Source organism: Rhinolophus ferrumequinum, chromosome 17 (genome assembly GCF_004115265.2).
Source record: "Rhinolophus ferrumequinum isolate MPI-CBG mRhiFer1 chromosome 17, mRhiFer1_v1.p, whole genome shotgun sequence".
Taxonomy (NCBI): Eukaryota; Metazoa; Chordata; class Mammalia; order Chiroptera; family Rhinolophidae; genus Rhinolophus; species Rhinolophus ferrumequinum.
This window is the reverse complement of record NC_046300.1, coordinates 14,563,102-14,576,262: the sequence shown is the minus strand read 5'-3', so window position 1 is coordinate 14,576,262 and position 13,161 is coordinate 14,563,102. Positions and strand designations below refer to the sequence as shown.

General features: G+C 46.0%; 1 protein-coding gene across 1 annotated transcript in view; it reads left to right on the top strand.

The window, feature by feature from the left end:
* ITGA9 (integrin subunit alpha 9) overlaps positions 1 to 13,161 on the top strand; it is a 296,740-nt gene that overhangs the window by 263,883 nt on the left and 19,696 nt on the right. Inside the window, exons 25-26 of the mRNA XM_033132690.1 lie at positions 1,457 to 1,576; positions 5,266 to 5,367. Of these exons, the coding sequence (XP_032988581.1) occupies positions 1,457 to 1,576; positions 5,266 to 5,367 (222 nt within the window). The remainder of the gene's footprint in view (positions 1 to 1,456; positions 1,577 to 5,265; positions 5,368 to 13,161) is intronic.

Below are 13,161 nucleotides of genomic sequence, written 5' to 3'. Positions count from 1 at the left end.
TAATCAAGAGTGATGGCTCTTGTACAACCACTTTGGAAAACTGCTGGGCAGTATCTATTCGCACAGAAGATATTTGTACCCCATGACCCAGGAATTCCACTCCCAGGTATATCCCCAAGAGAAATGAGTTCTTGTGTCCCCCAAAAGACATAGACAATAACCACAGCCATCTTACTATACCAAAAAGTGGAAACGATCCAAATAGCCATCCACAGGAAAGTGAGTAAACCATTGTGGTGTAGCCATACAGTGGAATGTTACAGAGCAATAGAAAACTGCTGCACCTAACCGCATGAATAAATCTCATAATATTTATGTGAAAGAAGCTAGAGACAAAAGGACACATATTGTAATGTTTCACTTACATGAAGTTCAGAAATAGCAAAACCATCAATGACAATGGAGGCCAGGTAGTGGTTACTTTGGGAGGAATATCAACAGCAGAGAGCATGAGAGAACGTGCTCAGGTACCAGAAAGGTTCTACATCTTGATCTGGGTATAAACATATGTAAAATTATATCAAGATGGACCCTTCAGATTTATTCTGTTTGCCATGTAAGTCATGCCCCATTTTTTAAAAAGTGACGGTATTAAAGGTAGAATCATATACTACTCCAACACTTCCTTTCCTCATATCTTTGGTTCCTTTATCTCTTTAGCTCCTTATTTCAGACTAGGCACACCACTCATATTTTTTTTCCTATAAAAGTAGGTCTGTTTGCCACTTGGAGTGTTGGATTTTTTTTACTTACATAGTGCTGATGATACAACTATTTTTAAAAGCTCTTAGAATCATTAGGTGTAGTGATAGCTGATTGTTTGACATACAACTGTGTATCTGGCTGAAAACGTTACCCCACATATGAAACATCGTGAAGGTATGTGTGGACATTTTGGATCCTAAAATACAAAAGAGAAGAATTCTTCTTTTGTAACTTAAATTTGGAATTTACATTTCTTTTGGAAATTCAGGTATTTTCTTGGTCCAACATGTGTTTTTCTGTACTCCTGTGTTTTCTTGAGTCATATGATTTCTTGGCCCTCTAATTTGCCCTACCTGAAAAATGGGCATGAAAGTGTATTTGCAACTGCACAGGCAGAAATTACATAATGTAGGAAATACATCTTGTAGTCAAGACTCATGAGAAAAATGCTTTCGGAATGCATAAATGTGTTTCTTTTTAAAAACAATTATTTCCCCTTGCAAAAGCCAACCTTCTAGTAGGGTACCCAATGAGCTGCTTTCTTCCAATTGCTTGACTTGAAGGCATGTTATGGTGCCCGCTGGGCAGGAAATCCCTCCATTGCCCTCTGGTGGCAAGAAGGAATGATCACATCTGGAGTTGCCTTTGTCACCAGAACAGAGAAGCACATGGAGCCTTCTGCTCCATAAATCGCTGTGCATCTGTCCTTGTTCTTAATACCATTTGACAGTTCTCCGATTTTCCTTCTCAGGACTGTGAAAAACCAGGAATGTCTTGCCTAACAATGCATTGTAACCTGAGTGCACTTGCTAAAGAAGAAAGTCGTAGTATAGACATTTACATGCTGCTGAACACAGAAATATTGAAGAAGGTAAGTCCCGAGGAACTACACTCTCGGGGTTCATGTAAAAGCGTTTGAATTGCTTTCCTCATGAAACTCTGCCTTCCCCTTTTAAAACTTTCCTGGCATGTACCACTGGTAATTCGGCTGCTGAAGGATGCCAGGGGACATACCAGATCCTTGCTATTCAGTGTGATCCGAGGACCAGTAGTCCTAGCCTCACCTGGGAGCTTGTTAGACATGCAGAATCTTGGACTCCACCCCATACCTGCTTAATCAGAACCTTCGTTTTAACGAGCTGTTTTGTTTGCACATGTTTCTTAGACTTTAGCTTGCATCAGAATCACCTGGAGACCTTGTTTAAACTGTAAATTCCTGGGGCTGGAGTCTGAGATTCTGTATTTCTGACAAGTACCCAGGCGATGCCAATAGCACTTGTCTGGGAACCACATTTTAGATCAGGGGTTGACAAACCTTTTCTGTAAAGGGCCAGTAGCACATATTTTAGGCTTTAAGGTCCATACAGTCTCTTGCCACTCCTCAGGTCTGCCACTGTATTGTGGAAGCAGCCATAGACAATACTCAAACAAATGGGCGTGGCTATGTTCAAATAAAACTTTATTTTCAAAAACAGGCAAAGGGCCGGATTTGACCCATGGTTTGTAGTTTACTGACCTCTTGTTTAAATGACATTTTGTTTCAGACAAGTCCAACTTTTGAACCTCATGTCACTTTGCTATTATGAGTTTATCAGAAGTGGTTCATAAAAAATACACCAGTCAGTGAATTGGTGGCCCTTAAAAAAAAATCATACAAATTCACTATGATTTATTTTGACATAAGAGCTACTGAGTATAAAAGGCCACATCCAACAAGATGCTTTAAAAATAATCCCACGTGAAGATAAAACAAAATACGCATGGTAGCCACAGGGACTCTTATTTATTTTCTTTTGGAAAAACTAAACGTGTCAGTCCGTCATAACCTGTCAATGTATGAATGAATAGCCTTAGAAAAGTCATTCCAGTGTTATTTTTTTAAATTAGCCGTGGCAGTAACATGCTGACCTGAGAAGTCACGGGCACTGGGAGTACGGGATGTTTTTCCACTTTCCAGGTGCAGCCAGTACAGCCCCCACACACCCGTGGAGAGCGGTGCACCGTTCTGCTTTTTCTGGTTTCCTTGGGAGAGAAACTGGTTTGAGGCCAGTTGGGCTCACATAGCAGAGCTTCCCTGTTGTACCTCTCCCTTGAGAAAGGACAGTGTTGTGAGAGGACCGGGCAGGAATTAGAGCACCGCTGGCCACCGTGTCATTCCAGGAGGGAGTCTGGAAACCCCACAACGCAGGAAGTGCCTTCCTGGCATGGGTCCCCAAGTCAGCCTGAGGGACTGTGATTCTGTGTACTTACCTGGCATGTTGATCTTCTTGACAAATGGCCCTGGTGACATTTTTATTCCCCATGCCACACTTGCCACTGTTGCCAGAGTCCTGATAATGGCACTGATGGCGGGAAACCACTCTGATGTCTCCTTCACTCTCAGCCCAGAAGGCTGCTGCTGGCACTTCAGTGATTTGTGCTTAATTTGATTGCAAGGTCTCAAGCCTTGCTTGTACACAGCTCTGGGGCCTGCTTCTCTCTCTCTCTTTCTCTTTCTCTCTCTCTCTCTCTCTCTCTCTCTCTCTCTCTCTCTCTCTCTCTCTCTCTCTTTCTCTCTCTCTCATCAATGGTGACTCTTTGCCAAGGAACATGTCCCATTGACTGCTGTCATCATAGGCCATCCAACTCCAGTCTACACCCCAAGAGAGCAGAAAGCCATGGGGTGTCTTATGTGGGTGTTGAAGGGTTTTTACCCTGAACAGACCCTTTCAGCAGAAATTCCAGGTGCAGAACAAGGCTGACCTGGAAGCCAGATGGGGCTGCAGCTGCTTGGAGAGCTCGAAATGCCGAGTGTCGGGCCCCTAAAGCCAGCCACGACCTCCCCTGGGGCATGGAGCATGCGATGGCTCCAGGAGCCCTCCCAGCCTCCCTGAGGACGTGGAGCAGTGCCAGCCTTGTGGTTTGCCTGGGCCGAAAATAATGTGTTTATTTTCCTTTGACCTCAAGGTCTGGCCCAACACAAGGGAATTTGAGGTTTTATTGTTTTGACCTTAACAAGTTTTCATTTGAAATGTAGGATCTGGTTTTTTTTTTTCATTATCAGAGGATTTAGATTTCTTTGAAAGCCTGTCCTGTGGCAGGCTCCATCTCCCTCTGACTTTGACAGTTAGCATCATTATTGTTTTTGTTACTGTCATTATGAATATCTAAGATGGTGAAGATAATTTTATTGTCCAAGATTGAAAATACAGCCTATCCTGACACATAAAAGCACAAATGTGTAAAACTGTTACACTGGGTAAGAGATTATTCGCATCCAAAATTATTTACTGCTGAATTCGCATCCAAAATTATTTACTACAAAATTATTTTAACGGAAGCAGTTGCTTTGAGTGACAAGCTTCCCAGAAGCATTTAACGTATGTTTCATTGCTGTGTTTATTTAAAAAGAACAGTAATTAGTACATAATTCCCAGGTGAAGTATGCAGAGTGGTACCCTGTGTGTCCTCCCAGGGAGGTCTTTGTGGTTTCTTTGTCAGAGATGAGCAGAGGGCCCCCTTGGGTCTGTTTTCTACAGAAAGAGTCCTTCACTTTCATTTTCAGGGGTAGGTTTCACCAGAAGTGGGTTGGAGCTGGCATCTCATGTGTATCTCCTTGCATGGCAGGCAAGCTGAGTAGGTGTGGGTGGGTACACTACAAGACACCTTGCTGGCAGAGACTCAGCCACCTTCACAGGTGGGATGCCAAATACCCCTGTTGTCTGCCATCTGTTTCCACGACGTAAGCCAGGCTACCTCTCTACTCCACTGTCTGTACCACTGTCTCAAGGTTCTGGCCCTCCCCTAAGCCATAGTTGTGCCAACCCTGTCTTTTCCCAAATTCCTTCTCCATCCCTGCGTTGGAGCCATTTTCTCATTTTCTGGATCAGTGGCTTTGACTCAGAGCCCGCACCAAGGCTTCTGACTGCGTCTTGCTGGTGAGCTCTTCCTGAGTCTTACAGGTGCCCATCCCCTCCCAGGCCCCTTTGTCGTCAGGCCACAGCCTAATTTATAAGCCAGATGTTTCCCCCTTTCTCATCTCTCCTCTTTCCAGGTTAAATGGCTTTGAACCCAAAACAGCTTCACTTAAGAGCAAACAAAGAGTTAAAAGTAACTCATGTGAAGGGTTTCAAGATTGTGGTCAGGGCAGGAAGATGCTTAAGAAATGTATGCTTAATGAAATCAGATGCCTTCTACGGAATGCCAGGCCTGGAATTGTTTTACACAATTAAACAGCTTTATTTATTCTCTACTCTTTGTGGATATGTCAATATCAATATCCAAATATCTGGCTCTTTCCACTTGGAAACCACAGCACACAAACTTACATATGTTGATGATTGGCAAAACTCTGTAGTTTTTCAGTGTCCACCATGATATGAAAGAATTCTCAAGAGAGATACTAAAGATGTCTGTTTATGTGGGCACCCGGGATGGAAAGGTATGTAGCTCAGTGATAAAATTTTTGTCTGGTCCACATGGAATCTTGGAATTTCAGCTCTGCCTAGTGCGCAGCCTTTGTCCAGGCCCGGCCATTGTCACTGAAAGATCTTACAGTGAGTTGTTTTGTTTCCTCCACAGGACAGTTCATCTGTCATTCAGTTCATGACCCGTGCCCAAGTGAAGGTGGACCCTGCCCTGAGAGTGGTGGAAATAGCCAATGGGAACCCAGAAGAGATGTCGGTGAGTCAGTCACCCCTGGGACATCCCTCCTCAGAGGGTGAGGGCATCTGGGTGACTCGGTGCTGGAATGTGAGGGTAAAGACGGTGTCTGAGCCAAGAGGTAGAGTTTGTGGTAGGCCCAGGACCATGCCTGCCTTGGCTTCCAGGCCCCCATGGAGTACTTCTGTGGTCTGCTCTTGTTGCGATAGCATTGTTTTGTAGAATGCCATCATTATGTGAAAGCTCCCTGCTATGGCCAGCCAAAGGAAAAATAGTCTGGAAGTACCCTTGACAGGGCTTGGATTTCCATTCTGAAGCCAAGACTATTTTTATCTTCCTCAGACCTTTCCCTGAAACCTCATTTGCCTTCCCAATAAAATTGCCCCATGGAGAAACACTGGATAAAAACAAGTTGTTTGAATAACTTAAAGAGTTCACATCCAAATTGCCAAGTCCAATAGTGATTGGATGTGGGAAAGGCTGGAGGGAAAGTGTGGCCCTGGAATTATACTGCCTTTCATTGTTTTCCAGGGTTGGGGAGGGGAGGCTCATCCTTTGATACCCACACTCAGACCCTCAGCGAATGGAAAGGGGAGACAGCAGCCTATGGACTGGTTTTGCCAATGGGCTGCGCAAGGATGCACCCTTTTTGCATCTCCTTTCCTGAAATCTACCTTCTCTCGAGGGAGACTTTACCCTCTCTTGGAAGAGTCAATGTTGCTATGACAAGTTTCCAGAAGTGATGAGTTCATAAAGATTATTACAAAGAGAAGATTGTTAACTTCTTTTCCGATAACAGTGGAGACACCACATGTCTAAATGTTAGAACGGGATCCAACCAAAGCCTGCTCTTAGAAGACGCTGGTTGGGAAGGATTTGTGTCGAAAATAAGTCTCTGGGGACCTTAGTGAAATCTCAATCTGTTCCTGGTGAGCAAGAGATGAGAACATCAGCTGGGACAGAATGAATGTGAACCTGTGAAGCTAAAGTGACCCCCGGGCCTGGGCGGTCCAGGCTCAGTGCAGGGAAGGACCATCAGACTGGCAGAGGTATAGCTTTCCACCGCCATTCACGATGAGAAATTGTCCAAGCGGTAATTTTACCTACAGAAACTGAATGGGATGAAGTGGAGTGACGCTGGAGTCCTTTGCTACCGAGGGTCAGTTTTTCTGGCAGGTCAAATATTTCCAGTTGACTTTTGCCTTTTCCTCCCTGCCTTTGGGCCATTTCACAGCTAATTCTGACCTCCACCTGGGAGGTGAAGTAGAATAGTGATTCACTGTACACTGTACTCTGGTTAAAAAGTTTTGTAGAATGAAATAGATGCCCAATGTGAGAGGTATGGAATGTTCTGGTAGACCACAGGGTCCCCGGGTCAGAGCTAATGGAAGTAATTAACAGGTTTCCTACGGACGGAATCCCTTGGGTAGTTGAAAATTTTATTTTTTGAAATATAGCTATGTGTGTATATATATCACTGGGAACATTGCCTTCGATTAGAACAGTAAGCTGTGGGGTCCAGGAAGCCACTGCTTAACATTCCATTGTTGGATTCTGAGTCATCTGCACGCCCCCAAAAATACCACTTCCATTCATGACTGTTCCATTTTGAGCACCGTGTTGATATTTTCATTATCAGGAGTTCTTTGGGAGAAGCTCTCATTTCAACTGATTTTTTTTTTTTTTTTTTTTAGTACTCCCGTGAAAAAACGTAACACCCATCATAAGCCTACAGTACCCCCCTTCTCCCTCCTTTCTGTGACTTTGTCTTTTCAATCCATGAGCTCAGATGAAGTTCTACACTCTGTTCTCAACTTTCCTGGCAGGAAAAAAAGCAAAAACATAAAAAACTTCTCTGAGTAGGAAGGTTTGCCTTTTTAGAACAAACACGTACTTCCCGGTGTGATTCTTCTGAATGCCTGGCTCTCTGTCAACCGTCCATCTGAGGGGAAATTTCCATAGAGGGTAACCACCAAATTTAAATCAGGCAAAATGTCACAAGATTTTACATTAGGCACCAAATTTTTATGGCCTTGGAATGAACAGGAAATGTACTCGTGGCTGGCATTGAGCAGGGTGTGGGTGAGAAAAGGAAAACAATCAGATTTTTAACCACATCAAGTGTACATGGTGGTCAGCTTAACTGATAGGGAAATCAAATAATTTTCCTGGGACTTTTTGTAGCTTTTATTTTTATGCCATGGAATGAGGAGTGCTTTACAGAACATGTGGGTGACTACCTACAGATATGTCTGTAGACATTTGCCCTGTTGACTAATGAATAGACCTGGGGGTACTTCCCAGGTGGGGTATTTCCACGTGTAAGGACCAACCACAGTAAGCTTACCTAGCTAGCTCTGTATAGATCCAAACCTGAGAATCCAGGTGAGACCTATGGGACTCCATTCGGTGCCAGTAATGTGTTAAATTTCCTATTCTGTTCAACCCAACCCGTCTTACTTTTCAGGGAAAGTTGCCAACAACTGAGGCTAGAAACACCCCCAGGGCAACCCAGGACAACAGAATCAGCTCTGCTACTGCAAGCTACCACCCCACACTCCCTTCTCAGTCTGGATGAGAAGCTTGCATGAATTATATAGCAAACCCACTTTCTTGATAGTTTTAAATAGTGGACTACATGAGAAACACGTAAATCCCCAGACAAAGGATTAAATCATTGCTCTATGGAGTGTTTTCAGGCTGATATCGTAGATGTAAGCAGAGGAGAGTGGTTCTGTCTCCTTTTGGCAGAACCAGATGGATTAGAAGGCTATCTGCAAGGTCTCAGAATTGCCAGGAAAGCTGGAGAACCAGCCTGGGGATATGAGAGGAGTCAAGAAACCTGAGTACCAGGATCAGGCTCTATCAGGCCATAGCAAGATCCTAGCATGGTGCCCTGGACACAGCGGTCCCTGCCTTCTTGGTCTCTTGCTCTAGAATTGGGCAGGAGGCTGTCACTGGCTGAGGTTAGGTCTCTGTCACTGGGGGACCAGGCTTTTTCAGCTATGGTAGTATAGCCTCACCCTTGCCCTGAGATTCACACAGAGGAGGATTCCCCAGCACTAGAAGGGGGTTTAATACGAGGCTGCTCAAAAGTGAGGACTGCCCCCCCATGTGTTTCTCTAACACCATGTCCTTGTTCGGTGCCAGAGTCCGTGTTCAACCCTTTAGACCGCTGCGTTGGCGGTAACTTCCTGGGCAAGCGGCAACCTTAATGAGAAACCTTGAAAATCTTTGTCCAAACATGGTTGAGGGGCATTGGTGTTTTTGGCTTTGTTTTGTTTTGTTTTAAGAAATAATGTGCTTGAATGAGCGATGCTTCCTCGCTGATTTGATAAGGCAAGTGTTTGGGGCCCTTCACCTCCTACCATGGTGCCTGGGAACCAAATGTCCAGAGAGGCCTTCACCTCTCTTGTGAGCCCACTGCCATCAGCATTGCTTACCCTGCAGAGAGGAAGATGGGTCATAATTTTAACAAGTCCCCGGAGACTCCACTCTGCCATCCCTGGGTTAGAACAACTAAGCCTCTTCCTGTAGTGAACAAAGTGCGTCTGAGACTTGGGCAGAAGAGACTTTTCCAGGATCTCCCAGTGACTGAGCCACAACCCTCCTCCCTGCAGCCACTCAGTCACGTGGGAAGGCACGGAGCATTCCTGGATGAAAGGGCCTGGACAAATGCAAAGTCTCCAGTATGGAAAGGAAGTAATCGGCTTGTTTTAAAGTATCTCTGTTAAAGCTGCCCAGGTGCCCTTGGAACCCAGCCAGCTTCTTCAGACTGGACCTGGCTCTCCTCATCCCAGCTGGCGCTTTCCCTTCTCAGTCTACATCAGACCCCAGAATGAAGACTCCTGACTGCCGCCATGCTTTCCCTTCTAAAGAACCCTGCCCCGTCAGCACTAATTGGTCAGAACAGCAAGTTCCAGCTGCATTTTCTCTGAAGCCATTTAGGTTCAGTTCCCAGTGTTGGCCCTTTCAAGAAGTCACTCCTTCTGGTTTGGCCTCTCCTCTGTGTATAGCACTGCATCTTCCCTTGGGGATCAGAACAGCCTGGGTTCAAATCCATCTTCCTCATGTCCTAACTGTGTGACTGTGAGTATCAGGTAAGTTCTGTCAGCCTCAGTTTCCTCATCTATCAGCTGGGAAAGCTGTTTCTTACTTCCCTTTCTTTCTCCTCCCCACCGTTGTCCCCCAACCAAAGATGCAGGCCAGAGAGACATCATCTAACATGGTAAACAAAGGTGACTCCAAAAGACATGACATAGAATGCCTTTGTTGTACTGCTTTACAATTTTTCCTGTCCCCACGTCGATCATGACTTATACTTTACTATTTATGTGGCCAGTTACAGTTAAAAGTACATCGATGTGGCAAGAGACTTTTTCCCCCTTGAATCTCAAGTTACACTGAGATGTAAGATGAAGAAGGTCATGGGAAGGTCACCACCACCCCCATCCTGTACCATCATCAAAAGGTGGCAGGCAGTCCTCCTGTCCTCACCCACCACCGCACGTGTGGTGAATTAAGCTATAACCATAAGGAATTGAGAAAAAACCCAGCATAGTTTGCCAAAACAGATGAGTCAAAGTTCCTAACGGTCGCCATTTGCTTATTCAGTTGACGAATATTTATTGAGGGCCTGCTAAGGGCCAGGCACTGTACTAGGCACTGGGAGTGTAATGGGGAACAAAACAGATATGGTCCCTGCCCTCCCAGAGCTGAAAGGATGACAGACAGTAAACAAGGACGCAAACGAGTGTGTTATTTCAAACTATGTGCGTAACCTGCTTTAGATTGAGGGGGTCAAGGAATGTTTCTCCAAGGAAGCTGAGACCTAGCAAGTGAGAAGGAATTAGCTTGCCGAGCATAGGGAAGAGTATCCAGTTTGTAGGGGAGAGCTGTTTGAAGACCCCAGCAGCTTGCCCTATTCAAGGCTGAAAGACCAGTGTGGCAAGAACCTGGTGAACAGTGAAGACATCCATGATGGAAGACACAGGCAAGGTCTACGCCATGGAATGCCAGGAGCTACTTACAAAGGGAAGCTATTAAAAGCTTCTGTTTTGAGCCGGGAATGGCATGATTTACTGAATGTATATTCTTTAAAAACCACAGGCTACTGTATGGACAGTAGATTGTAGGGGTGAAAGATAGAAATATGGAGGCTAGTTAGAAAGTTGTGACTGTCACCTGGCAAGAGATGATGGGGACAGAGAAGATAGAAGTGGGCAGGTAGATTTATATCATAAAGATGTGGCAATTTTTGCTAGTCACATGTAGGGAATATCTGTCCTAAAAGGTTAGGAGAGATCAAATGGCATCTAGATTCTAAGCCCCTTGCCTGGTACATCCACCTGGGCATACAGTTAATAGTGGCTCCCCTTGCATAAAGAACAGGATGAAACAAATGAAGAATAAGCCTTTCCCTTCCCCAGATCCTCAAGAGTCTTGGTCAGTTTACTCTAAACCAATGATTTCCAGTCATCATCACGATTATCATCATTATTATGTTTTAAAGAAGAGAACCTATTTCTAAATTGGAATATGCTTTGTTGAATGAGAGGTAGGGTTCTTGGAACTCCCCCAGTTTTTATGTCCATTTTCCCTCGGTGGCCTCTGCACCCCCACACTGAACCCTTGGCCTCTCTAAAGCCCCGGAATGCCACTGCTATGGAAGGTTATATTTTAGGATAAGGCTGCTGTCCAGTCCATCAAATTCTTTCACTAGACATGAATTGTATCACCAGTAAGTAGGAACAAGAAAAAGTTTTGCCTTCAAAGCTTCCACAGAACCAACAGGTAAACACTGTGCATGCGAGCACACACACACAGACACACACACACACGCACACACACACGCGTGCACACACACGGTATGGTGTGTGCCAAGAATGCCTGTGCTGAAGAGGTTAGACAGGCTGCGTGGAAGGCCTGGCCCCTGAACAGGTACTGAAGGAATGGTCTCAGTGGACAGGAGAAGGTCAGTCATTCCCGATGAGTCCGGTGATGTCTTAGGTTAGGTTCGCAAGAAGCAGACCCTGAGATGAGGATGCATGTGCAAGTAGTTTAAGGAAGTGCTCCTGGTGAGACGGGGAAAGAAGTGAAGAGACAGGACAGGGAAAGGAAGAAGGGAAGTGAGGGTAAGACTGCAGGGGACCCTGGCCTCAGCCCGATTTTGTGGGGAACTCTGGAGCACAAATAACACCTCAGAGTTCGTCCCCCTTGAAGCCAGGGAGCTAAGCTGTCAAACTTCTATAGCCGTCAGCATTAGCTAGGGACTGCCCCAGATGGTAAGGCCCAAGGCACTTCACTCTCTCTTGATGCACCCTGGGGGATTATGGCCTCTGAAAAACGGCCACCCACTAGAAGTGAAAGCATACAAAAGCTGGGGGTTGGGCATCGCAAACTGGTAGAGGGACCCGAAGGGTTCTGGGCAGAGAACCAGCAGTGTTTGACACAGATGGAATAGTCTGCACTCAAACACTGGGGGTGATTTACTCACCGCGCTTGCCCATGTCCCATGGCACCTACGGACTTCCTTGTTTTAGATTCGTTCCGATACGTTCAGTTCCTGTAATGTGCTGGGCATTTAATGTAATTAGTTCTTGTCACTGTCACATCACCTGTGAGCTAGGTGTTATTACTCCCATTTTCTGTTGGGGAAACTGAGGCTGCAGGAGACAAGGGGACTACTAGGCTGAGGTGCCACAGCTTGTCCACGGAAGACCCAGGACTGGCCACCAGGCCTGCCCGTTTACAAGCTCCCCCGGCGTCTTTCTTCATCCCTTGTTCCGCTGCCCTGTGCTGTCCCTTGCCCCGCGCCCACCCACAGTGAGAGCCCCATCCAGAGCAGGTGGCAGGAATCACAGTCTTGGGTGGTAGACAACTGGCCCTTTGTCTTAAGAGTGACCCTTGGCTCTGGCGTCCTCAGGAGCACATCATGTTCAGACTTAGTGGTCTGTTGCTTCTGGAAGTCTTCCCGTTGTGTCCTAGTCCCTAATCAGATGCAAGCTACTCATCCAGAGGGGAGTTAGTGCTCCTCCAGGACCCTCGAAAGTTTGTGGTACGGGAACTGCATTCTCCTCCCTTTAAAGAGAGGTCCTAAGGATTATCGGGAGTCGGAGATATAAAACCTCTCAGCGCTGTGTCTGGTACACAGTAAGTTCACGACGAATGTGACCCATTATTGGCAACCAAGGAGTGAGCAGCAGCCCAGCTCATCCCTCTGCAGATTCTAACAGAGCAAGGGCTTTCTGGAACCCGGCACCCAGCAGGCATGGGTGTGGTTGACATCTGTTTACCACAGCACAGACTTACAGCGTTGATCTTGCCAAACACACAGTTTATTTTCTGTTCATTGATGTCTCTCCACAAGGCTCCCTGCTCCTCCCGAGCTGGTGTGCTTTCTGAAGGACATAGTTCCCCTGAGAATGTTTCTCCCAGCCCCCACAACCCTGGCCTTCCCCCACACCTCCAAGGGCTAGAGGTGTAATCAGAAGCAAGTGACAACGTCATGTCATTGTCCCCAGACGCTCTTCTCTTTCCACTTTTCACTTTACATAAATTCCTTCCCTCTGGGAGGCATGTGCAGTGTGGACTGCAGAGAGCCTCTTTCTGTTGTAATTGACCGTCAGCTGGTTGGACTTCCCCTGGTGGGGGTACGGTACAGACTGAAGTGTCCCCCCAGTACTGAAGGCCCTCCATCCAGAAGAGGCCTGGGCCAGGTATTCCCCATTGTGGTCATGTCCTCAGGCCTTATGGAGACCTGAGCATTTCCACCTAAGACATTAGGCACATTTGCAATGGTCAGAACATAGAAGT